The 22,743-nt window shown below is 50.7% G+C and overlaps 1 protein-coding gene across 1 annotated transcript in view; it reads left to right on the top strand.

Moving 5' to 3' along the window:
- The window catches only part of TG (thyroglobulin), a gene marked incomplete at both ends in the record, with an annotated part of 242,150 nt that overhangs the window by 128,805 nt on the left and 90,602 nt on the right, over positions 1-22,743 (top strand). Inside the window, 4 exons of the mRNA XM_082675311.1 lie at positions 3,786-4,005; positions 5,598-5,691; positions 8,191-8,350; positions 16,794-16,996. Coding sequence (XP_082531437.1) covers positions 3,786-4,005; positions 5,598-5,691; positions 8,191-8,350; positions 16,794-16,996 — 677 coding nt within the window. The remainder of the gene's footprint in view (positions 1-3,785; positions 4,006-5,597; positions 5,692-8,190; positions 8,351-16,793; positions 16,997-22,743) is intronic.

Here is a 22,743-nt window from a genome sequence, read left to right as displayed (position 1 = left end):
TCCTGAGGGCCTGAGTGTGGCTGGGAGGGACTGTCCGAGCACCTGGTGACTCATGGGCAGTGGCTTTTGAGGTTCTTAAGGGAAAGTCAGTCAGAGTCATCCTAGGCTCTGTGGCACTCACATGGGATGGACTGAAGGAAGGTGAAAAACCCTACTTCTGACCTAGAACTTCTCTACACTGCCTTTATTCATTACTTCCTTTGAGTTACAGAAGCCATTTTGGCCTTTGCATTTCTGAGTAAAATAATTAAATAGATCACTTTTTAACTACTATTTTAGAATTTAGAAAGTTGTTTCACATGCCTTATCCCATTTGATACTCACACTATCCTGTGAGGTGGCAAGATAAGGGTTTTATCCCCGTCTGAGAGATCAGGAGACTCTGGTCCAGGGAAGTTAAGTTATTTCTCTGATTTCACACAGCTAGTGATGACAGAACGGGGACTTGGAGCCAGACCTCCTATCTCTAGAGGCAGTCCTCTCCCATAAAACCGCATCGCCTGAAGACCACACAACAGTGCCCGGAGAGAGCAGCTGCTTCCAGCTCGGTTTAGTTTAGAAACATTGAATAACGTGCTATTATGTGCCAGCCCTTGTGTTAGGTGCTGGGGATACAGGGGTGAAGCAAGCAAGGAGAGAGCAGCATATAAGTGCATCCCTAAGTGAACTAATAAGAGCTGTGGAACAGGAAACATGGGAATCGAGGGCCTGGGGGACACACCTCCCCCATTAAACATGCTTATGGGATGAAATGAATAATTTTTTAGAAATGTTGGCCATGTCTGCCATCTTATCTTCAAGAGCAGATGTCAGCAAACTCCCTCTGTAAAGGGCCAGATAATAAATATTTTAGGCTTTACAGCCACAAGTCTCTGTTCCAGCTACTCAGCTCTACTGTTGTAGCAGGAAAGCGGCCACAGACAACAACAAATCCACAGGCATGGCTGTGTGCCAATAAAACTTTATTTACAAAACCAAGTAGCAGTGGGATTTGGGCCCACCCTGTGCTTGAGCATTAACGGTCCTTCAGGCCTGTCTGGATCCAGTGACGTCTCCTCTGCCCCCTCCTGCACCTCAGCCTTTAGATCCGGAGAGGGCCCCCAGGGCTGGGAGTGCTTTGATTCCTGTAAACTGAGGTCTTGGGCCCTTAATCTCAAGGCTTGTCTTCTCTCAGGACGTTTATGTCATTCAGTGAGTTAGACAGATTTCACCCATAGTGTAGCTAATCTGCATGGTAGTCCTGCTGAGAAATGCCTTCACTTCGAGGTCTGAGTTCTGTAAAACAAATCCGACTGCTTCTCTCCTAATTCTGTGTGTCTCAAATTCAATGTGAAATGCTCACTTTCCAGCAGAAGATGCACGCCCACATTTATCTACATAGATGTTATTGGTTTGCACCTAATGTATATGTAGAGCTACAGATAACTTTCTTAATCCAGAGAGTCACAGGGCCTAAATATGTGGGTATTCTGAAAAGAAGCCACATTTCTGCAGAAGATTCCAAAGGGAGAAATGCACATCAAATGTTTTCCCCATGTTGGATCTCTTTCAGTCTGGGATTCACGGGGCAGCCTCTGGAGGGAGGCTTAAATACCACCATCTGTGGGAAAGCAGGCTTGCCTTCCCTCGAAATGCTTTAGCTTTTACATTTTCTGTCTTCGCTCCCTGCTTCAGATGCTGCCACATTGGTGAAATGTGGCTGTTTCCTGCAGAGCTGACCTCAGATGGTTTGCTCCTTTAGCGCCCACAGTCCTGAATGCTGGCCGGAGAGCCTGTGATTTGCAATTGAAACAGGAAATCTTGTGAGAAGGAAAGAACCGTGGGAGTGAGAGCAGTCATGATTTGTGATCAAGGCCAGATTACAAATCGGCAACTGTTTCCATCCTGAGTTTCCATTTTGAGTTCTAACTCACATGCCAGTGTTTATGCAACAGAGAAGTTTTCACTCACTGTTTCCTTCCTTCCTTCCTTCCTTCCTTCCTTCCTCCCTCCCTCCCTCCCTCCCTCCCTCTTTCCCATTCACTCATTCATGTGTTGATCTCCTGTCATTTGCCAGGCACTGGGCTTGGGACATTACAGGCGTTGTGTCATTTATTCCTAACATCTTTGCATTGTAGGGACTGCTACTGTTCCTATTTTGCAGATGGGAAAATTGAGGATGAGAAGAATTATAGAGGTTTTCTAAAGTAGCTGGTCCATAACACAAAACACAGACCTGCTGGACTCCTCAGACCATCCGTTGTTTCCTCCTCACCACATTGACCCTCAGTGGCCTGGAAGTCATGAATGCACATCACGCCAGGGAGTCTCGGCCTCGGCACCACTGACAGCTGGGAGCAGAAGGCTCATTGTGGGGACCTATCTTCTCTATTGCAGGATGTTTAGCAGCTTCTCTGGCCTCTGCCCTATGAGATACCAGTAGCTAGTATCTCTCCCCAACCCTTATGACAACGAAAAGTGTCTCCAGACATTGTCAAATGCTTCCTGGGGTCGAAACCACCTCTAACTGAACCACTGCATGGTACCAAGCTTTTGAGGAATGGATAGACTTCCGCCTGCCTGTCTGTCTGTCTGCCTCCTCTCCCAGGCTCAACATGTTGGAAATAATGAGAGACCCCCCGCTTGACACACACACACACACACACACACACACACACACACACACACAATCTCTTCACCAGTGTTGGTTTCCTCCGTGCAAGGCCCTAAGGCCTGTGGGGAACCCGGCACAGGCCTGTCTTAAGTCCCTGAAAATGGCATCTGGCCCTGAGCCGGGGCCCAACAGAAGTTTACTGAACCAATGAATGAATGTGAGAAATATAGTGGAGGGGGTAAGATAGGGCTGAAGAAAGGCTGATAAGCATCTGGAAGTTAGCACTACAGGGTGGGGACGGAAGGCCTGTGGAGCACAGTGCAGGGTTCGGCAGCACCAGTGTGAACTCACAGACCAGGTGGGATCCGGACCTGCGCAAAGGGGGATGCACATTGCAGACCTGGGCCGAGGCCTGGCCTTGACCCTTTGTGAACCTCTGACCCTGTGGTCAGAGTTGTGGCTCAGAAAAGTATAGCTTTGAATCCTACATCACTTTGAAGTCCTGACAGCTGCCCACCCCCAGACTCTAAACCTATTTCCTCACCAGTGAAATACAAGTACCGGGTCTGCAGTGCCTTAGCTGCAATTCTGAAATCCAAACACTCTAAAAGTCAGAAAAAAAATTTTTTTTGTAAGTTTATGGCAAACTCGTTTGGTGGCAATATCTGACCTGAAGTGACCAAAGAAATGATATTATGTGTTCATCCCTCCTAGTAGGAATAACCTATACATTTCATCCCAGAAGTAACTGGTGTGTCTGTTGATGGGTCTCAACTCCACACCCCCCTGGAGGATTGAACCTTGCCCGTTCTGTGCCCCTCTGTTCTTTTTAAAATCCAAATAATTCAGAATTGTGGTAACATCTGGCCCCAGGGCGCTGAGGCAGGGGCTGTGGGCCTGGGCTGCCTCTCTGGGAATAGCTGAGGTGGCACACCTGGGGGAGGGATTGCTCAGTGCCCGGGGAAGATCAGGTGTCTTTGCTGGGTTTCTTTTCTTTTCTTTTTTTTTTTTTTCCACATTGAATACTAACATGACTAGACTTAAGCTATTGGGGCCTGAATGAATAACTAACTTTCTTTTTTTTTAATGCAGAAAGCAGTGTTTGGGCTTTTAGATTTGTTTCTTAAAGTATATTCGGAATACCTGTGAATAGAGCACCAGCTGCTCTCTCTCTCTCTCTCCCCCCTCCCAGACATCCCTCTGCTCGGCTTTGGGACATCTGCACCTTCTGTGACCATCACCACCCACGGCCGGCTGCTGGGCAGGTCCCAGGCCATCCAGGTGGGCACTTCGTGGAAGCAAGTGGACCAGTTCCTGGGAGTTCCATATGCCACCCCGCCCCTGGCGGGAAGCCGCTTCCGGGCCCCAGAGCCCTTGAACTGGACAGGGTCCTGGGATGCCACCAAGCCACGGTAAGGGTGGAGTGGAGTACATTTTGGGGGATGCCCAGGGAAGCCTTCTCCCATTCTAAGCCTTCAAAATGAGACTTGATAACAGAGCAGTGCGTTCGAATTTGAGCCATGCATGGAGCAGGGGTTATATTTGTTAAGATGGTGTCGAGTGCTTTAACACATAAACTCCCACTTGTCGGTGACTTAACATTGTCTTGGTCCTGCACAATCCCTTTGGTGATGGAGGGGCAGGTGGGCTTTGCTCCATGCAGTAATGCGGGCACCCAGGCTGATGTGCCTTCTTCAGCACAGACCTTCTAAGGTTCCTTCTAGGAGCCTTCCTTGACTTTGCATCCAGGAAAGAGAGGCTGTGGAAGAGTCTGCAGGGGAGGTCTCCACGGCCACAGCTGCAGGTGGGGCGTGCATTCGTCACGTGCCCCAGTGTGGCGGTGACCAGGACTCAGCCTCCCGGCCACTTCTGACTTCAGTGGGGCTGAGAAGTAAGCAGAGAAGGAAAAACACATGAGCTAGTGAAAAAATAATTTAAAAGGACGTTGATTCCCCCAACAGGAACAATATTAAAAGGAATTTTCCAAAAAGGGGAAAAAAATGGAATATCTTATTTTCCTTCGTCATCAACTGCTTTCAGTTTTGCCCATTCCCTCCCATGCATATACCACTGTAAAGAGTTGACAGATTGGATACGATTTTGTGATTTTTCTAAATTAAAGCGTGTTCAGAGCGTCTGTGGAAAGAGCACCCATGTCTCCCTCTCCCATCCCCATGGCCTTTCCCCTTCCCACAGGAGTCCACAGCTCTGTCTCAAGGCAGCCGTATTCTCCCTGTCCATCGCTCCCACGGCTGGCTGCTGGGCAGATCTACAGGCCCAGGGCCAGATAGAGGGATGGGCAGGAGGCTCTGGACTGCTCCAGGCAAGCAACAGTGGAGGCTTAAACTAGGACAGTGGCAGAAAGATGCAGAAAGTCATGAATAAGTCTCCACCGTTGGGCAACCAGGGAAACAAATATGGACTAATTAGAACACTTTAGCGTGTTAGGATACACCCATTTGACAGATGAGATGGTTGAGGCTTTTGAGTGGAGAGTAGTTGGAGAGCTAGGTTCATCAGAGCCCAGTGCTAACAAGGCCTGGGTGGGTAACCATCATGCCTCCATTAGATGTGTCCCAGATGCAGTCTCAGCTCTTATGCCAGGAGATGTTCCACTGGCACACTTGGACTCTGTACTGATGTAGAAAACCGGTTGGGACACCTCATCCCAGCAGGTCTGCTCACTTGGAGCCAGGAAGGGCCCAGGTTGCAGGTGACACACACTTTCCTCTTTATCTGGGCATCCTTCTCTCTGGACCAGCGCTTTGTCCCTGTGGGATGTTCCTCAGGCCCGTGGTAGAGAGAGGGATGGGCATGCTGCTCTTTCCACCATTTACTCACCAATCCCATTAACCATTTCCTGAAGCTGCCTAAATGCTGGTGGGCCGCCGGGCTTTTGGAATGGGGCAGTGGGCTCTGCCGCCGCTGATGGGAAGGGGGCTGGGACTTGTCGCTTTGGTTGTTTTCCCTGCAAGTCATGCCTTCTGTCTGTCTGTACTTGCAGGGCCAGTTGCTGGCAACCAGGCGCCAGGACGCCTTTGTCCCCCGGGGTCAGTGAGGACTGCCTGTATCTCAACGTGTTTGTCCCTCAGAACATGGTGAGTGCTGCAGCCCTGAAAACTATGTTTGCCCTGAAAATGGCCCCACTAGAAATCCCCAGCCCCAGAGTGGCCAGCATGGTCCGCCCTGTGCTCTCCTGGTGGGTTCCTGGCTTCCTGAGGCCTGAGTGGCTGAGAGCAAGCCTGGGTCCCCCACGGCCTCACCTGATCTCCCGCACGGGAGCATGTGCGTGGCTATCCGGCTCCGGCCCTCTAAGAAGTATTCATAAAGCGCCCGTCACAGGAGGGGCTGTTCTCAGTGGGAGGAGCAGAAATAAACAGATAAGCAGATAAATATTGGACAACTGTGGTATTGATATGGTTGTGAAGAAAAGCACAGCAGGGGAGGAGACGGAGTGGCAGGAGGAGTGAGGTAGGTGGTGATCAGGAGGGCGCGCCTGAGCAGGGGTGCGGATGAGGCGGGGTGAGAGCCACGCTGGCGGGTGAGGGCCAGCGCTGATGCAGGGCCCCCTGCAGGGCCGCGGGCTGGGGGAGTGTGGAGCTGGGTCAAACTAATCCGCAAATGAGGAAACCAGCGGCTCTTCTTGGAGAGACCCTTGGAGAGACCCCCCCCAGCGGGTATTTCTTTCCATGTGGTTTCTCATTCGAGGCAGTTCTAGAGGGTGAGGCTTGGGAGGTGACCCTGACTTTGGTTAGGTCCTGCTTTGAAGGCTGTATCTGCCTAGGTGGCAGCTATGATCCTGATGTTGAGTGTTTGAGTTTCCTGTTTGGGGGGAAGGGTCGGAGCTCATGAGAGAAAACAGGACTGATGAGCCTCAGGAAACATGAGTTTCTGGTGACGCCAGCCCTGTACTGACAGATCCCATGGTACGTGTGACTGGGCCACCGCTTCCTGGTCCCCAGTTTACCAGCAGTGAGAGGCGGTGTACTTTGGAGGCTGGGTCACGGCAGGCTGGCCTGAGTGAGCTCGGAACAAGGGCCCCTAAATGTGCAGGCCCTCCTGGGCTGCGTGAGTGGAAGTATTCTCTCTTGCTCGCCTGCTACTCAGTAAAAATAACTCAGGGTGCTTTGAGGAGGGGAGACAGGGCCTGTCCCTGACCTCTCTGGTGGCCCACAGCAAATGAAACCAAGGCCACCTGAGCTGGCCTTTTTCTATAGCATTTAAAAGGCCTCCTATTGGAAGAATCAACAAGCCCACCAGGCGGTGACATCTACGAGAAGGGGTGTCCCAGAGGGAGGAGGGGGCTGGGGTCAGAATTCTGCTCGGTCCCTTCCTCTCTGTAGATGTTTCAAGAAGCCACCTCACTGCTCTGAGCCTCTGTTTTCTCGCCTGTACATGGGGGTGCTTAGAGTCATCTACCTTGTGAGGCGGAAGCTCTAATCAGACGTTCTAGGCGAGCACACTTAGCACGGCACCCACCCGGGCAGGTCCTTGGTCAGTGTGTGCTGTTGGTGTCGGAGCCCAGGGCACATGGAGTAGAGAAGTCACAGCCCAGGGATTCAGGGCCTGAGTGAGCGAGAGCCACCTGGGGCCTTGCATTCACCATGGCCTGGGGCGGGGTGTCAGATCCCCTAGACGGAACACAATATGCTGATAGGAAGGGGTCAACCTGGGTTCAGATCCCAGCTCTGCTACTCATAGCCATGTGACCTGAGGCAGGCTATTTAACGCCAGCAAGCCTCTGCTTCCTCATCGGTAAAATGGGAGTAACGACAACATGCCACCCTCACGGAGCTGTTTGAGGACTGAATAAGTGACACACGCCAATAGTCAGCATGGTGCCTGGCGCTCAGTCGGGCTAAACAAAGGTGGCTCTGTGTTAACAAGATGGGATTCCAGGGATGGTGACCAAACTCAAGGACTCCCCAAGGAGGACACAGAACCGTCTTCCAGAGTAAACGCGGGCCAGGAGCTGGGCTGCTGGGAGACCACGTGGCTGCATGGGACAGGTCCCCGGCTCACTCGGCAGCGTGGGCAACGTGTCTTCACTTTTTATGGCGCTCTGGGTCCTCATCCGGGAGGTGGGTTTCGCTCCTTTGCTCAGTCTGCTCTATCAAAGTGCCACAGACTGGAAGGCTGAAACCACAGAAGGGTATTTTCTCATGATTTTGAAAGCCAGAAGTCCAAGATCAAAATGTCTACAGGGTTGTTTCCTTCCGAGGCCACTCTCCTTGGCTTGTAGATGGTCATCTTCTCCTCCCTGTGTCTCCGCAGGCCTCTCCTCTGTGTGCATCTGTGTCTAAATTTCTTCTCTGTATGAGGACGCCAGTCCTATTGGATTAGGGCCATCTCGTTACAGGACTTGTCTCCAAACACAGTCACAGTCTGAGGCAGCCAGGGTTAGGGCTTCAAGATGTGAATTTGGGGGGCACACAATTCAGCCCCTAACTGAGACTGAATATGCCTACAGGGCAGAGGTGAAGGAAGAGTCGTGCGTCGCCTCACAGTTGGGCACCTGAGTGGGGAAGGTGCCCTCACCAAGCTCTGGGGGGTGAGGGTGGCCGCCTGGAGCTCCCGCATTTCTCCAATCCCTACAGGCCCCCAACGTGTCTGTGCTGTTGTTCCTCCACAACGCCGCAGAGGGCGGGGCCAGGGGGGGCCAGCCGGCTGTGGATGGCTCCTTCTTGGCTGCTGTTGGCAACCTCATCGTGGTCACTGCCAGCTACCGAGTGGGCGTCTTTGGCTTCCTGAGTTCCGGTGAGTTGCTGGCGTTGGTGGGGACCGCTGACCTCCTGAGCCGGGTGTGTTCTTTGTGTGCGTTTAGTCCTTTCTTCCCCAAGCCCCATTCTTCCCAGCCCGCAGCCCTCCTCCAGCCCGCTGAGCAGGGAGTGGTATGACCAGTGCGTTCACGAGACCCTCCAGCCATGCTGATGCCCATAGATGAGAGTCACAGTTACTACTGATTACACTTATCATGTGTCTGAAGCTGTTCCAAGTACGTTTTATCTTGTGATGTATCTGTGTGTGCGCGTGTGTGTACCGAGACCCCAGAGGGCTAGACCCTGGCTCAAGCTCACGTGGTCAGGAAGGAGCAGAGCCAGGATTCATCACCAGGGTCGACCTGCCCTGGAGACTCTAAGGCATGGATTAGAGCTCTTGGGCCCTCAGGAAGCCATTTACTGGAGTGAGGGCTGCATAGACAATGATTTCTGATTCCCCTCGAATTCCAGATCGCTTTTGAACATCCGGCCTGTCCCCTTTCCAGTCACAGATGCCTTTATCACTCTGGTTATGCCCTCCACCTTCCCCACCAGTCCACAGGGCAGAATTGAGGCTTGGACCAATCCCAGCGTCATCCACCCATGTCTCTTCCTCCATCTCCCCACCCCCCCACCCCAACCCCCAGTGGTAGGGCAGTTGTTTGACAGGCAGACGTGGCAGAGGGCAGACACGCTGGTCTGGGAATCTGAAGAGCCAAGGGTTGTCTGTGTGACCTTGGATAAAACCCTTCCTTTCTCCAAGTCTCAGTTTTCTCCTCTGTAAAATGGGAATAATTTTACCCAACTTCCAAAGTCACTGTGAGGCTCCAGTGATATGCTACATGTAAAGGGACTTTAGAGGCTATGATGGGCTTTAGGAGTCCTCAGGGACAGGCACCTAGCAGCATCTCTGTTCTCCGGGGATCTCATTTAAGACCTGGAATGTCTTGCCTGCTGAGTATGGCTGGGTGGGTGGGAGGTAGCCTGGTGGGAATGACGGACTCCTCTAGAATGTGGCCGAGTGGAGCAGGCATCCTGCGTGAGCAGAAGCCAGGCAGTGCTGGGGAATGAGGGCTGGGTGGACCACGTGGCAGGAGGCCTTGAGTGTCATAAAGAAGATTCTTCGTCTGCACAACAAACATGAAACAGGCAACAAGTTAAGGCAACATGTGACCAGGTGCCAATGAGGGGAATGTGGACGATGACCAGATTCCAGACTTTCCTTCAGGGGTGCAGGGAAAGCTGCTGGAGCACTGAATGCCCTGCCCAGGTTTTCTTTCCTCTTTTCAAACACACGACTGACAATCTGTTAAATCAGGAGCTCCTTTCTCTAAAGAGATGGTGAAACTCAGAACCCAGCCTGTGGGACCCGCTCAGGTGGAGCATTTCACAGACACGGCTGACTCTGGCTCAGAGTGTTTCCAGACACAAGAGAGCGAATTTCCATATGCCATCCCTCCGTGAGGGGGCGGGGATTATGATTTCATGGGCTGTGATCTTATGGAGAATTCTGTGGGCTTCCTGGAAGGGAAACTCATTTCTGCTGCCGGCGAGGCAGAGTCTGGGGTCGGAACTCTTCCAGAACACCCACACCTTCTCACTCCTGACTTGCAACACTGCTGTTCCTTGTGCTTAAAGCAAAGCTGTCAGCAAGAGAGAAGGAGAGTTACCCTCACCCAGCACCCATCTCTACCAGACATCTTTTCTGGGTGACGTCATTTCAGTCTCCAGGCACCTTTGCGAGGTCAGCCCTGTGCGGTCATGTCATAGAGGAAACGACGAGGCTCAGAGAGGTTAAGGGACTTTATGCCCCGCAGCCGTGAGTTAAATTTAATGTCACACTGGGCGTTGAATCCCGTGGATGAAGCACTAAGAAGAAATGGTAGCTTGCTCCCTCGATGTTTTCGGTTTTATTGTTGTTGTTGTTGTTTTCGCAACTTTCACAATCTCTTTTAATTCAGGACAGTTTTAAAATATCTTTAACATATAACTTGAGTGTTCAAGGAAATAGGGAAAGGAGAAAAATGTTAACTTAGTTGTTTCACAAATATAATCTCTTTTAAAACTGAAAAAAACCCCAGCTATCTAAAGTTGACATGTCTGGAAAAGTTATGTGTGCCACTCCCTCTCCCCCCCAAAGAAAAGAAAACTCCTCAAAGAGAATTGCTTCCCCTTAAAGTTGCACATTTAAAACTGGGGTTCCAGGAGTTTCCATGGTGTTTGCCTTCCTGTTTACGTGTGTTGTCTGTGTAAGGGTCCTCTCAAGAATTTGTGGTGTTTGTTCTGTTTCTTAAGCTGGGTGGTGGGTTAACATGTTTGCTTTTTTCTCATGCTTTATATATAGTGCTTATATAACATATATGATATATGATTCATGTAAGGGTAAGCTATTTTTTAAAAAGTGGGGATATATATATACGTATAACTGATTCACTTTGCTGTACAGCAGAAACTAATGTGATACCGTAAAGCAACTATACTCCAATAAAAATTAATTAAAAAAATAAATGTAGGAGACAGGGGATACAGAGGAAGAAAGAAGAAAGAACAATACTTAGCAGTTAATGTTAAAGATTGAGAATAGGTATCATTTTAAAAAATAGTTTTCTCTCCCTTGGTGTTTAGAAATGCCCTACAGATTCCTCATTCTTCTGTGTACAGAGAGGATCAGTGTTTTGGGGGTTTTTTTTGTTTGTTTGTTTTTTTGCGGTATGCGGGTCTCTCACTGCTGTGGCCTCTCCCGTTGTGGAGCACAGGCTCGGGACGCGCAGGCTCAGCAGCCATGGCTCACGGGCCCAGCCGCTCCGCGGCATGTGGGATCTTCCCAGACCGGGGCACGAACCCGTGTCCCCTGCATCGGCAGGTGGACTCTCAACCACTGCGCCACCAGGGAAGCCCAGGATCAGTGTTTTAATTCATTTAGGCTCAGGCAGCTCTTCTTTGCTTTATTCTGGAGACCTCCCGGTACTTCCCACATTCCAGAGCTTTAGCATCTCTTACCTGGAGCTCCTTGCAGTTCAGCCCCTAGGGGAGCCATCAGTCAATCAAGAAACTGAGACCCAGAGAGTGGCCGCCAGGGCCGGTGGGTGGAGGGGCAGCAGCTCTAGGACACACACACAGGCTCCTGGCTGCAGACGACCACCTCCCGCCAGACACTGGGCGTCCCACGGCAAGGTTCCAGGCGGAGAAGGTGCGCACTCACAGCAGAGGGAGAAAAGAGCAGGTGTGCGATTCAGCTAAGCCCCCAATAAACTTCCAACACAAATACATCATCCCTTTCCCATGAAAAAAAATATATAGGGAATTCCCTGGCGGTCCAGTGGTTAGGACTCGGCGCTTTCACTGCCGAGGGCGCAGGTTCAATCCCTGGTCGGGGAACTAAGATCCCACAAGATGAGTGGCGCAGCCGAAAAAAAAAAGAAAAAAAGAAAAGAAAAAAATACATATATGTAATGGATTTCATTATCTAGATGATCTTAAGTTTACAGAATAATTTGAGCATAAATTACAGAGTTCCCATATGCTGCGTCCTCCCCTGCCTCAGTTTCCCCTGTTAAGGTCCCGCATTGGTGCCACACACTTGTTACACTCCATGAGCCCATAGTGGTATGTTAGTATTGACTAAAGTCCATACTCTACAGCAGGGCTCACTCTTTGTGTTGTACATTCTGTGGGTTTTGACAAACATCATGACGCGTGTCCACCAATCATACAGAATAGTTTCACCGCCCGCCCTGAGACTTGCCTGAGCTCCACCGACTCATCCCTCCTCCTTTCCATTTTAAATAGTTGGAAACTGTGGTTCAGGACAGGTCTGGAAAGAGCTGGGCGACTTCAAGTGCCAGCCCCAGACTGGTGTCCTGCACAGTGTACAGGATTCGCACCCGAGAAGAGCAAGGTCCAGGGGCAGCTCCTCGCTCCATGGGGCTCAGGGGCTCTGGGGGGGGTCCCTTGGTCCCTCCCTCAGCGTCCCATCCCATCCCAGGCTGCCCGTCTCTCAGGAGATCAAGCATGTGAAGACAAACACCGGGAACCTTGCTGGTACCTTGCAGGGGTTCCCGGGGGCTAATGCCCCTTTCCTTTCCCTGGCAGGGCCTCTCCAAGCCAGGGCTCTGCTGCAGCCATGTCCTGGCCCTGCATCTGGCCACCAGCAACTGCAGCCCATGGCATTTACTGAGTTAGGCCAAGCTGCTGCTTCATGTACATCGTCTCATGTGATAAATGTGTGCAGCATCTGCTATTGTAGCCCAGAGTGAAGATAATCCCCCAAGAGCTCCAGACTCCAGAGGCACATTAAGAAAGGGATGGGAAGAAGCTGAAAACAGCAGCTCACGCCAGGCCTGCGGCCGACCAGACAAACTCGTGTTCTCTGCGAGAAACCCAGCAGTACTTAAAAGGAGCACGATTCCTGATGAAGAGCAATTGGGAAGGAAGTGAGGGGGTTGATGATGGGCCAGGGAGGCCCTCTCCCAGCCTGGACCCTGCCGGTGGGACAGACCCCAGGGCCGTGGGGCACAGTGATTATCCTTCTCTCTCTGGTAAAGCAATGCAGCAAGGGCAACCCAGGCCAGTGGCGTGCAGGATCAGAGGAGTGGGTCGGCCGTGGCTCGCGGGCGCCCTGCAGGGTGTGGGAACAGAGGAAGTGGGCTTTGGCCAGGGAGACAGACCGAAGGCCAGACACGTAACACACCCATCACCCCGTCCTCCCTGGGGCGCTTGGAGCCTCCCCTCTGAGGGGGTCTGCTCACCATCCTAACCAGAAAAACAGGCACAGGGTCCTGCCCCCGTCACAGATGTAATTTTTGCTACTAAAGACAAGGCAGACCGTGCAAAGGGCACCTGTGAGATAATGCTGGGGCCTAAACCTGTTCATTTTGTTTAAGAAAAACCAAACGAATTCCAGAGTGCTTTATGCCAGGCATTGCACTGTTCTGTTCCTTTTACGGATATTAACAAATTCAATCATCATAACAACCTATTGAGGTTGGTACTATTATTATTCCATTTTACAGACAGGGAAAGTCAAGTCACATTAAGTAACTTGTCCAGGGCCCCGCACAGCTAGTAGGTGTTGGGACCTGTGCCCAGCTCGTCTGGCTCCATAACCTGCCTGCTAAGCCCACACACCATGATGCCTTCTATTGATGGCCATCAACAAGAGCTGGGGGAGAACCCACTGTGAGCCCAGCTAAGGAGCTTTAGAGGGACAGATGAAGAAATCAGATGAGCTAGCAAGAGCCGGTTAGACAGTGAGGGAACAGTCGAATGTTTGCTGGTGTGTTCTGACCAGAGAGGTGGGAGCGTGGAGCTGGGGGGGCCCATCAGGGCGGTGTGAGGCAGATGGGGAGGAGCGCCATCACGCTGTCCGGACACCTTCCTCTCACACCCGTCTCCCTCCTGGACTGTACACGCCTGGCCAGCAGAGAGCAGCCCTGTCCAGTTTCACACCCCCAGCAGCACTGCACGCTATGTGTTTGTGGCGGGGCTGAGCCAGGTGAGACGGAGTCCCAGAGGATAAAGAGAATGGAGCTCAACCAAGGCCAGACTGCAGGGCAATGAACACAGGTGATGAGCAGACGCCGATGGCTGGACAAGGGCAGGTGTTAGAAAGTGAAGGGACCCAGACTGTTCAGATGGGCTGAAGTCAATCTTAGAGGAGCTGAAAAGCCAGGAAGGAGTTAGACTTGATGCGGCAGGAATGAGGGAGTTATGAAGGCTTCTGAGCAGAGAAAGTTCCATAAATAGAGTACTTAAATTTTTTAATGAAAATAACACAGTGCCTTGCACACCATAGATTTTTTGGACAAACATTTGTTGAATTGGATTGAATGTTAGGACGAAGAGCTCTGAGTGTGCATTGAATTTAAGTGCCAACTTGATCTCGAATTTGCTTCTTGCACCTCAACAGACTCTTTCCCTCTCAAGTCTCAGGTTCCACCAGGGGAGGAAAGGGTTGAATTAGACCATCTCAGAGCAGCGAGGTGGCTGCTTCGTGTGCACGTCCTGGAGGGCGTCTGCTTCGAGGGCCAGGATCTTGTCTATCTTGCTCTCTGCACTACCCAGCACAGCACCTGGCGCGAGGTGAAGCCCAGTTCGGACTTGCCTCCTGAATGCACCCTCATCTCTGACATCCTAGGGGTCTGTAGACCCCAGAATGTCAGCACTGTAAGTGGGAAGCTGATACATGGGGAGTGAGAGTCAGGGACAGTGGCGTCCCTCCCTGTTGTCACTAGAAATGCAGGCCGTGGGCGTCACTTCCCAGACTGGGTCCTGCTCAGCTGGTGCCCGGCTTTCCTGCCCTCCCTCAGACCTTGGAAACAAAAGCACTCATCCTAACCAATGGAATGTGCATGTAATCCAGAAAAGTCCGCAGAGAGGATGGTGCCAATGGCTTCACTAAACCCAGAACATGAAATGCATTTGAAGAAATTCTGAGTGTCTCCCCAGCTGGAAGAGTAATTCGTACCGTTATGTCCACTGAGCTGGTGTTCTCGTCAGCTTTGTGAACACCATTTTGGGGAATCGGATGCAAGGTCTTTCTGGTTTTCTATTTGGGAATATGGGTTCTTTCTGATAGTTTTTCACTTGACGTTGAATCGTGTTCATAATAACTGTAGTCATTTCATTTACCTAACATTTCATAAGGACCTACTCCGTGCTTCTGGTTTTCATGGGGGGTAGAGTCTAGCAGGGGAGCCAGTGGTGACAAATGCTTTGAAAGGGGCCCCTCACTTCCCCTGAGGGCTGCCTATGAGCTGATGGTGTAGCTAAGACTTGGAGGATGACTGGGCCAGAGGAGGGAGTTAGAGAAGGTCAAGGGGAGAGGGCACAGCTCTGGGTGGAGGAAATCACATGTGCAAGCACAGGCATGGGGGAGGGTGGGGCTGGTGTGTTTGAGCCTCTGAGGGGAAGCCTGGCTGGTTGCAGCACAGAACAGTGGGGAGACAAAGGGAGATGTGGCCTGAGAGATGGATGGCCCGGTCCCGGGGGGCTTTGAATGTGATAGAAGAACTGAAATGGTGCCCTAAGGACCATGGGATGAGAGGGGACATTTTACATAGGATGGGGCAGGGTGTGTGTGTGTGTGTGTGTGTGTCAGAGAGAGAGATAATCAAGATTCTAAGTTTAGAAGACCACTCTGCATGCGCCATGGAGAATTCACTGTAGGGAGGAATGTGTGGATACAGGAGGCCAAGGAGAAGCGTGGAGGAAAGGGGGTGGCAGTCAGTGGCGGGAGAGCCTGCAGCGGCTGGGGAGGAGGGGGACACGGTCGAAGGAGGAGTCGGGGAGACTCCCGCGAGGCCGTGCAGGAGCAGGGTGGGCGGTGCCGCGCTTGAAGGAGAAGGTAAGAAACTCTGCCGAGGCCGCCGGTGGGAGCGCTCAGGAGACTTAGAATCAATTCCCTTTGGGGCTGAATGGACTTGAGGTGCCTGTGAGACAGCCTCCTGGGGGAACTCGAGGGGCCCAGGTCTGGGAGAGTGCCCTGGGCTGCGGACACAGTCCCGAGAGTCTTTGCACATAGGCGGTGGTTGGAGCCACGGGTTCTGCTGGGGTTTCCTGGAAAGAAGCCAGAGACGAAGGGCATGAACCTCGGCTCAAACCAGAGCAGGCTTAGTGTTTCAGGGCAGTTAGCGGTGTAGACTAAGAGGGGCCGTTGAATTCAGAGGACGCCTGAAGGGCCTGGGCACGGCGTGTCCCAAATGCCAAGGGGAAGAGCACGTGTTGGCTGTATGGTTCCTTTGTATCTGAATCATTCGACTTAAAACAACATGCTGAGCTTTTGATACATATTTACTGAATTCTATGAATGAAAGAGAGATGGACTCAACTGAGTGCTGCATATGTGGTCATATACATGACTGTAGTCAAAAGGTGTGTGCTTTGGAAACAAGCAACAGGATCAAATGACAATCAACAACAAACAAACAATGTAAGAAACTTGAATCGCAGCTCTGCCGCTGCTGCGAAGGTCATGGAAGGTAGTGGGAAGAGGTGGGACCGAGAGTCTCAGCCGGGCCTGGCCATCATCGGGGGGCAGGAGACACGGAGAGTCACGGGCAGTGGGGGGAGATGGGGGGCCGGAAATTCAGCTCCTTCTCGTCGGATGCGCCAAGCCTGGGGTCTGAACGTGCAATGCCTCTCATCTGAGAAGCCGCCCTCCTCACGGGCAGTGGGGCGAGATGGGGTGGCCGTGGCCCACAGAGGTGGAGGGACACATCTGCAGTCTCCTAGCTGAAGCGAGAATCCGGGCCGGATGGGCCTGGTTCCGGAGCCCAGGCTCTTCCCACTGCCCCACTATATTGGGAAACCACAGTCCAGACCTATGCGGGCAGGAGCCCAGGCCCCCCACCGGCACCCTGTGCCTGGCTTACACAACACGAGGATGGTTACATCCCAGGTTGCAGAATCGCAGAGTGCTGAAGGCTTTTCTCTTTCTGAAGGGTCCGGCGAGTTGAGCGGCAACTGGGGGCTGCTGGACCAGGTGGTGGCTCTGACCTGGGTGCAGACCCACATCGGAGCGTTTGGTGGGGACCCTCAGCGCGTGACACTGGCAGCAGACCGTGGCGGAGCCGACGTGGCCAGCGTCCACCTTCTAACCACTAGGGCCACAGACTCCAGACTCTTCCGGAGAGCCATGCTGATGGTGAGTCGCCTGCTCTGCCTTCAGTCTTGCTGAAGGTGGTCCCTCCTTGCCCCAGTTGGCTTCAATTGCTTGGACTTGCTTTATCCTTTGTTCTGAGTGGGTGTCCTGCCCATGGCCATCTTTCCGTGTTCACGTGAGCCCGGATGCTGCAGGGCTCCCCTGACTGCTGTCCACTCACATCTAAAATGTTAATAATTCTAGACGGGGAAGAGTTTCTATTTCCTGGGAGTGCCTCATTAGGGTTTAATAGCAATTAAAGCAGTGGAGGGCAGCTGGATCTGTCACAGAGCAACAAAGGTTTGGCCAACTTTGTTGCTGACTGGTGAGTGAAGGCAAAGAATAGAACATAACACTCAGGATTCCACTGGATGGTCTGAAGTACCTGCTGAGTGATGATGATGATGATTATGATGATGATGATGGTGATGATGGTGATGATGGTGGTGTTGATGGTGATGATGGTGATGATGGTGATGATGATGGTGTTGATGATGGTGATGTTGGTGATGGTGATGTTGATGGTGATGATGATGGCATGAGAATGTTGATAGTGATGAAATAATTATGATGGAGGAAACAACCTGTTGACCACAGCATATGCTCTGATGGCTATTGTGTCACTGATGAGCTTCTAATGTTATTGAATGTCCAACTGGTGCCAGGTACTATGCTCCTTTTTGGAAGTGCCATGCTAAATAATACACGACCTAGTTCTCAGGAAGCTTGTAGTTTACTGGAGAAAGAGGTGACAAACATTTAAAGCAGATATTTAAAAGAGCGTCTTAGAGCAGCTCAGAGAGACGCTCCCAACCAAACTCAGGGGAAAGAGAGAATGTCCCAGAATGCCTCCTGAGAGAGAGACTGTGCCAGCTGATGTTGAAGGCTGTGTAGGCACGTAACCAGAGTCCTAGCACCAAGGGAAAGTTTGGCTCTTTGCTGGGGTCTGCCCATCATGCAGTGCAGCTGGAGGACCGGGTCTGCGTGGACAGTGGTGTGGAGGCAGAGAGCAGCCAGCCTGCAGTAAACGCCTCGGGTGTTATCCTGAGTGCATGGGAGCCTTCAGCGTCTTTTGTGTGTTTGCTGGTTTGGTTTTCCGTTTTAACCAGTACTAAGTGTACAATTCACTGGCATTGAGTACATTTCAATGTAGTGCAACCATCAGCATGAACTGTCACCAGTACTGGTTCATCATCCTAAACAGAGACTCTGTACCTGTCAAACGCTAACTCCCCATTCTCCTTTCCTCCCAGCCCCTGGCAACTGCTACTCTACTTTCTGTGTCTGTGAATTTGCCCACTCTAATATGAATTTACCTCATGTTAGTGGAATCCTAGAAGATCTGTCCTTTTGTAACTGGCTTACTTCACTTAGCATAGTGTCCTCAAGCTTCGTCCACGTTGTAGCATGCGTCGGAATTTCATTCCTTTTTAGGGCTGAATGATATTCCGTTGTATGTGTACAGCACATTTTGTTTATCCATTCATCTATTGATTGATGTTTGAGTTGCTTCCCCCTTTTGGCTACTGGAAATAGTGCTGCTATGAACACTCTCATGCCATCAGAGGGTTTTAGGCAGGTGGGAAACTTGCTTAGACTCGCCTTCAGGAAGACTTCTAGAGCTCGGCGGAGGATGCGTGTAAGAGGGGCAGTGCTGGAGGAAGAGAAAGCAATGAGGAGACTACTGAGTGACCCAAAGGAAGGTACGAAGGAGAACCACTGAGGCCAGTGCCATGGACCTGCTGGGGATTCTAAGGCCATCAAACCACATCTAGCTCTCTCCAGCCTTCCCGGGATCCAAACCTGTGATCATAAGCAGGGTGGAGAAGTGTCACTGTTTGGGCACAACGGAGGCGGGATCAACATCATTGCTGTCCCTGCCAAGGAGCAGGACCTCCTGCCACTTCATCTCTCCCCTTCAGCCACGGGAGCCTTCTAGTACTCCTTGAAGGGTCCCTGCACTAGTTCCTGCCTCTTACTGGTAGTTTCCTGTGCGTGGATTCCTTTTCTCCCGTCTTCCTCTTTGCCCTCCCTACTCGTCTTTCAGGGGCTACTTCCAGACTTTCCAGCCTTGAACCAGGCCCTCTTCCTATGGCTGATGCCATCCGTAAATCTCGTATGGCATCTCTCCTGCTTCCCCACCGGTACATAATTGCTCCTACTGCCATGTATGTCTCTCTTACAAGACTGTCATCTCCAGGACAGCCGGGGATGCCTGGCTCTCCACAGAGCCCGGGGCACCCAGCACTGCTGTCTTAGGGTCGATGCTCCGTGATTAACATCCGGGCAGTAAAGGAGCTCATGAGCCTGGGAGGGGGGGTGTCAAGGGACCCACAGGCTAGTCCACTTCTTGCCTTCCCACCTCTTCCTTGTGTTTCTCGTCCTTTGCATCAGGTTTTCTTCAATCTGTCCCTTCATGCTTGGTGCATCTGAGTGTCAGGAGGCCTGAGCACAAACATCTTTCAGTTCCTGGTATTGAAAGCAGACCTTCCTGACTTTGAGTTGATCCTGAAGGGCTGCGTTGATGCCCCCAGGGCCTGCTCATAAGCCAGACACTGAGTGGGACCCAGAGGACACCAAAAATACCTTCCAGTGCGCCCAGAAGGCAGAATTTTCCTTTTGAAAGTTCTGGAGGGTTTCGATGTTTAGGGAATTTCAAAAACTAATCTGTTTTAGCAAATGGTAGTGTATTTAAGAATAATCCCTCCATCTGTTTTAGTCATGTGGAGGTAGCCTTTACAACTGCTCCCTGCAGTTTGAGGGGATGCCTGTGAAATTATTTGGGAATGAGAGAATTAAAATACTTCAAGATACTAGCAGTTCTTCAGTGTGCTCTCTACCAACAGATGTTTGGGGAATGAATGTGAGTTGGTGCTATATTCTTGGATAAAATCTTCAGTCTTCCTACAAATCTTGGGACCAGAACTGTTGAAATTTGGACGAAACAGACTCCTGTGATAATTAATAACTTATATTTATTTGTTTAGCATGTTTGGGACCATAAGTCACTTCGAATATATTACCTCATAGATTCCTCACATTAATTTGCCAGGGACATTTATTTTATTTCTAATCTAGACAAAATAAAGCCAAGGCTCAGAGATGTTTAGTGACCCGCTAAAGAACACACAGTAAAGAAGGAGCTGCATTAGGGGTTGGAAGCTGAAGCCAAACCCTGTGTTCTTCTACACTGTGAGGCTCCTCCAAGAGCCTGTGACTCATTCGGGGTCTCAATGTGTCAGAGGAAGAGTGCAGGCCTAGGGTCAGACAAGCCTGAGTTAAGATGCTGGCCTTGGGTGAAACACTTTACCACTGCCTTCTTCATGGATAAAATAGGTGTGATTAATTCTGTCTCCTACGGGCTCACGCAGTCATGATACAAGGTCTGTAAAGTGCCCTGCACACTGTGGGAACTCAAGGAACCCGAGCTCCCCCATGTCCCATGCCAAGCGAAGGCAACTCCAGGCAAAAGCAGATCCCGAGTGTTTCACCTGCCCTGGGGGCCAGCTTGAAAAAGGAAGAGGGGAGCCATATTGCAAGCCTGAATTCTGTGGCGCTGACCCCTTGGCCAGTTTTAAGAGAAGGCAGAGGAGGTCATGTCCTCTGTGCTGTGATTCTCAGGACCCAGAAGAAATTTCCATTGCTTTCCTTTGACATTGCCCCAATTCTGCATTCCTCTGAGTGAACTCCAGGCCTCAGAAACTGGCCTCAAGCTAAATTTTCCGGTCTCCTTTCCCACATGAGCGCTACAGTCAAGGCTCAGCAGCTCTGCCACCATTCCTAGAAAATGCGGTGCCTTCCTCTAGATCTTTCCAGGCTCTTCTGTGGTCAGCACATCCTGTTTTCCCCCTGGACAATCACTCCACCCTTCAGGGCTCAGCAGAATTGGGCCTCTAAGGCTTCCTCCAGCTCTAAAACAGAAAGCATCTCACGGCGGGGAAGAGACTTCTACGTAGCGATTTTTAGGAATTCCGACTTGTTTTCCATTTGTTAACTTTTCTAACACATCTTATTCCATTTCTACTGTGACTCGGTGCTTGATTGGGTACGTGATTTATGCTCTTAGTAGCTCTTAGTACGGCCTTAGCACTTAGCTCAGCTCCTGGTTCAAAGAGGGCACCTGAGACCATGCTGAGTCCATTAAACCAGCAGTGGTGGAGAGCAGGGGATGCTGGCTTCGTCCCAGAGCACTGATTTTTCCTGTTTTCATACAGACCTCCCAGTGGGAGCCCTCGCCCCATTGCTTCCCTTAATCAAAACTGGCCTAGCTATTCACAGGCTTTGATGCTTCCATATATATTCTAGAATAAGTTTACGGATTTTTAAAAATATTCCGGATGGGAATTGGATTGTAGTTTCATGTAATTTTTCAAATCATTTCAGAAAAATATCTATGTTTTTAGGATGTTAGTTCTTATATCCATGGATCAGTTTAACCCCATAACCAGGAACATAGTATTTTTGTCTCCTTACGTCTTCTCATAGAGTTTTGAACTTTTCTCCATAAAAGTTTTGCGAAGTTATTTTGAGGCGAGACCCTACATAAATGGTTTCGTGTTTTCTATTTTACTTTCCAGTTGGTAAATACGGGTGTAGCGGAAGAAGTTGGTTCCGCATTTGGCGAGCTTTCTTACCGCCTCTAATACTTTGTCTGTTGTTTCCATTGGATTTTCTATGACGTTATCTCATTATCTGCAAATCATGGCGGGTTTATTTCTGTGCGCTTTGGAGCAAATACTCACCTGCTCTAACAAGGAGACCCATCACAAAAGTAGCTTAAATAACAAATGCGTTTCTTTCTTTTCCTCTTTCCCATAATGTTTCCCCAAGTGTGGAGTACAGGTATCTCGTGCTCTCGGGGGCCGGCTTCCTTCTAGGTGTTTGTCTGTCATCCCAGGGCCTTGCTGTCATCTGCAGGGCTGAGCCTGGGCTGCCAGGGATTGCAGACTGCGGGGAGGGGACGAAGGAGAGGAGAGCCACCCCTGCTGAGGTGGGGAAGGAAGGGCACATCTCCCGGCTCCGCCCCGCGGGGACCTCCTCTGGTTTTACTGCAATGACCCCGGCACCCAGGACAGTGTCTGGTATTTAATAGGTGTCCAAAAACATATTTGTAGAAAGAAACTCTTGGAAGAACAAATAGCAGAGGTATCAAAAGTAATTTGCAGGGATGTGTAGGTGAGACAAAATTTTCATAACAATTGCTAAGAAATTGTTCTCTCCCTCGATCCCTGGACATCCACCTTCAAGTTGGATGAGGCACCCTCAAAAGTCATAAAACCCTGGTTTCTTAAGGCTGCACCTCAAGAAGAAACCAAGATACTAACCAATGCGGGTTCGTCTCGTGTTCCCTGGTCTCCTCTCTCTCCAGCTGCAAGTTTATTTGAAAGTTCGAAACCCACAGAGCTTCTAGACGAACCACCCACCAGCCTCACCCAGGAAGCTCTCCCCACTTTCCAAGAATTAAATATTCATTAGGTTTATTTTAATCAGGAATACATACATGATTTAGCAAAGCGTAATGCTTCCCACTTAGAAATCCCTCCGCCTATTCCCCAAATGTTCCACCCACGTGAATCACAACAGAAAACAATACAGAAGACGCTGTATACACAGGTGTTCACCAGGTCACCCTGCCTTATGGCGGAAGCCGAGGTCCCCAGAGCTACATTCATTTCCCATACATTGGCTGGCTCTATAGAAACAGCCTTTGGGGAATGTTGAGGAAACCACAAGTGTCTTCTTGGATAAAC

Source organism: Grampus griseus (assembly GCF_964374135.1).
Source record: "Grampus griseus genome assembly, chromosome: 17".
NCBI classification, from domain to species: Eukaryota; Metazoa; Chordata; class Mammalia; order Artiodactyla; family Delphinidae; genus Grampus; species Grampus griseus.
The sequence above is the reverse complement of the archived record's forward strand: the minus strand, read 5'-3'. Positions and strand labels throughout refer to the sequence as shown.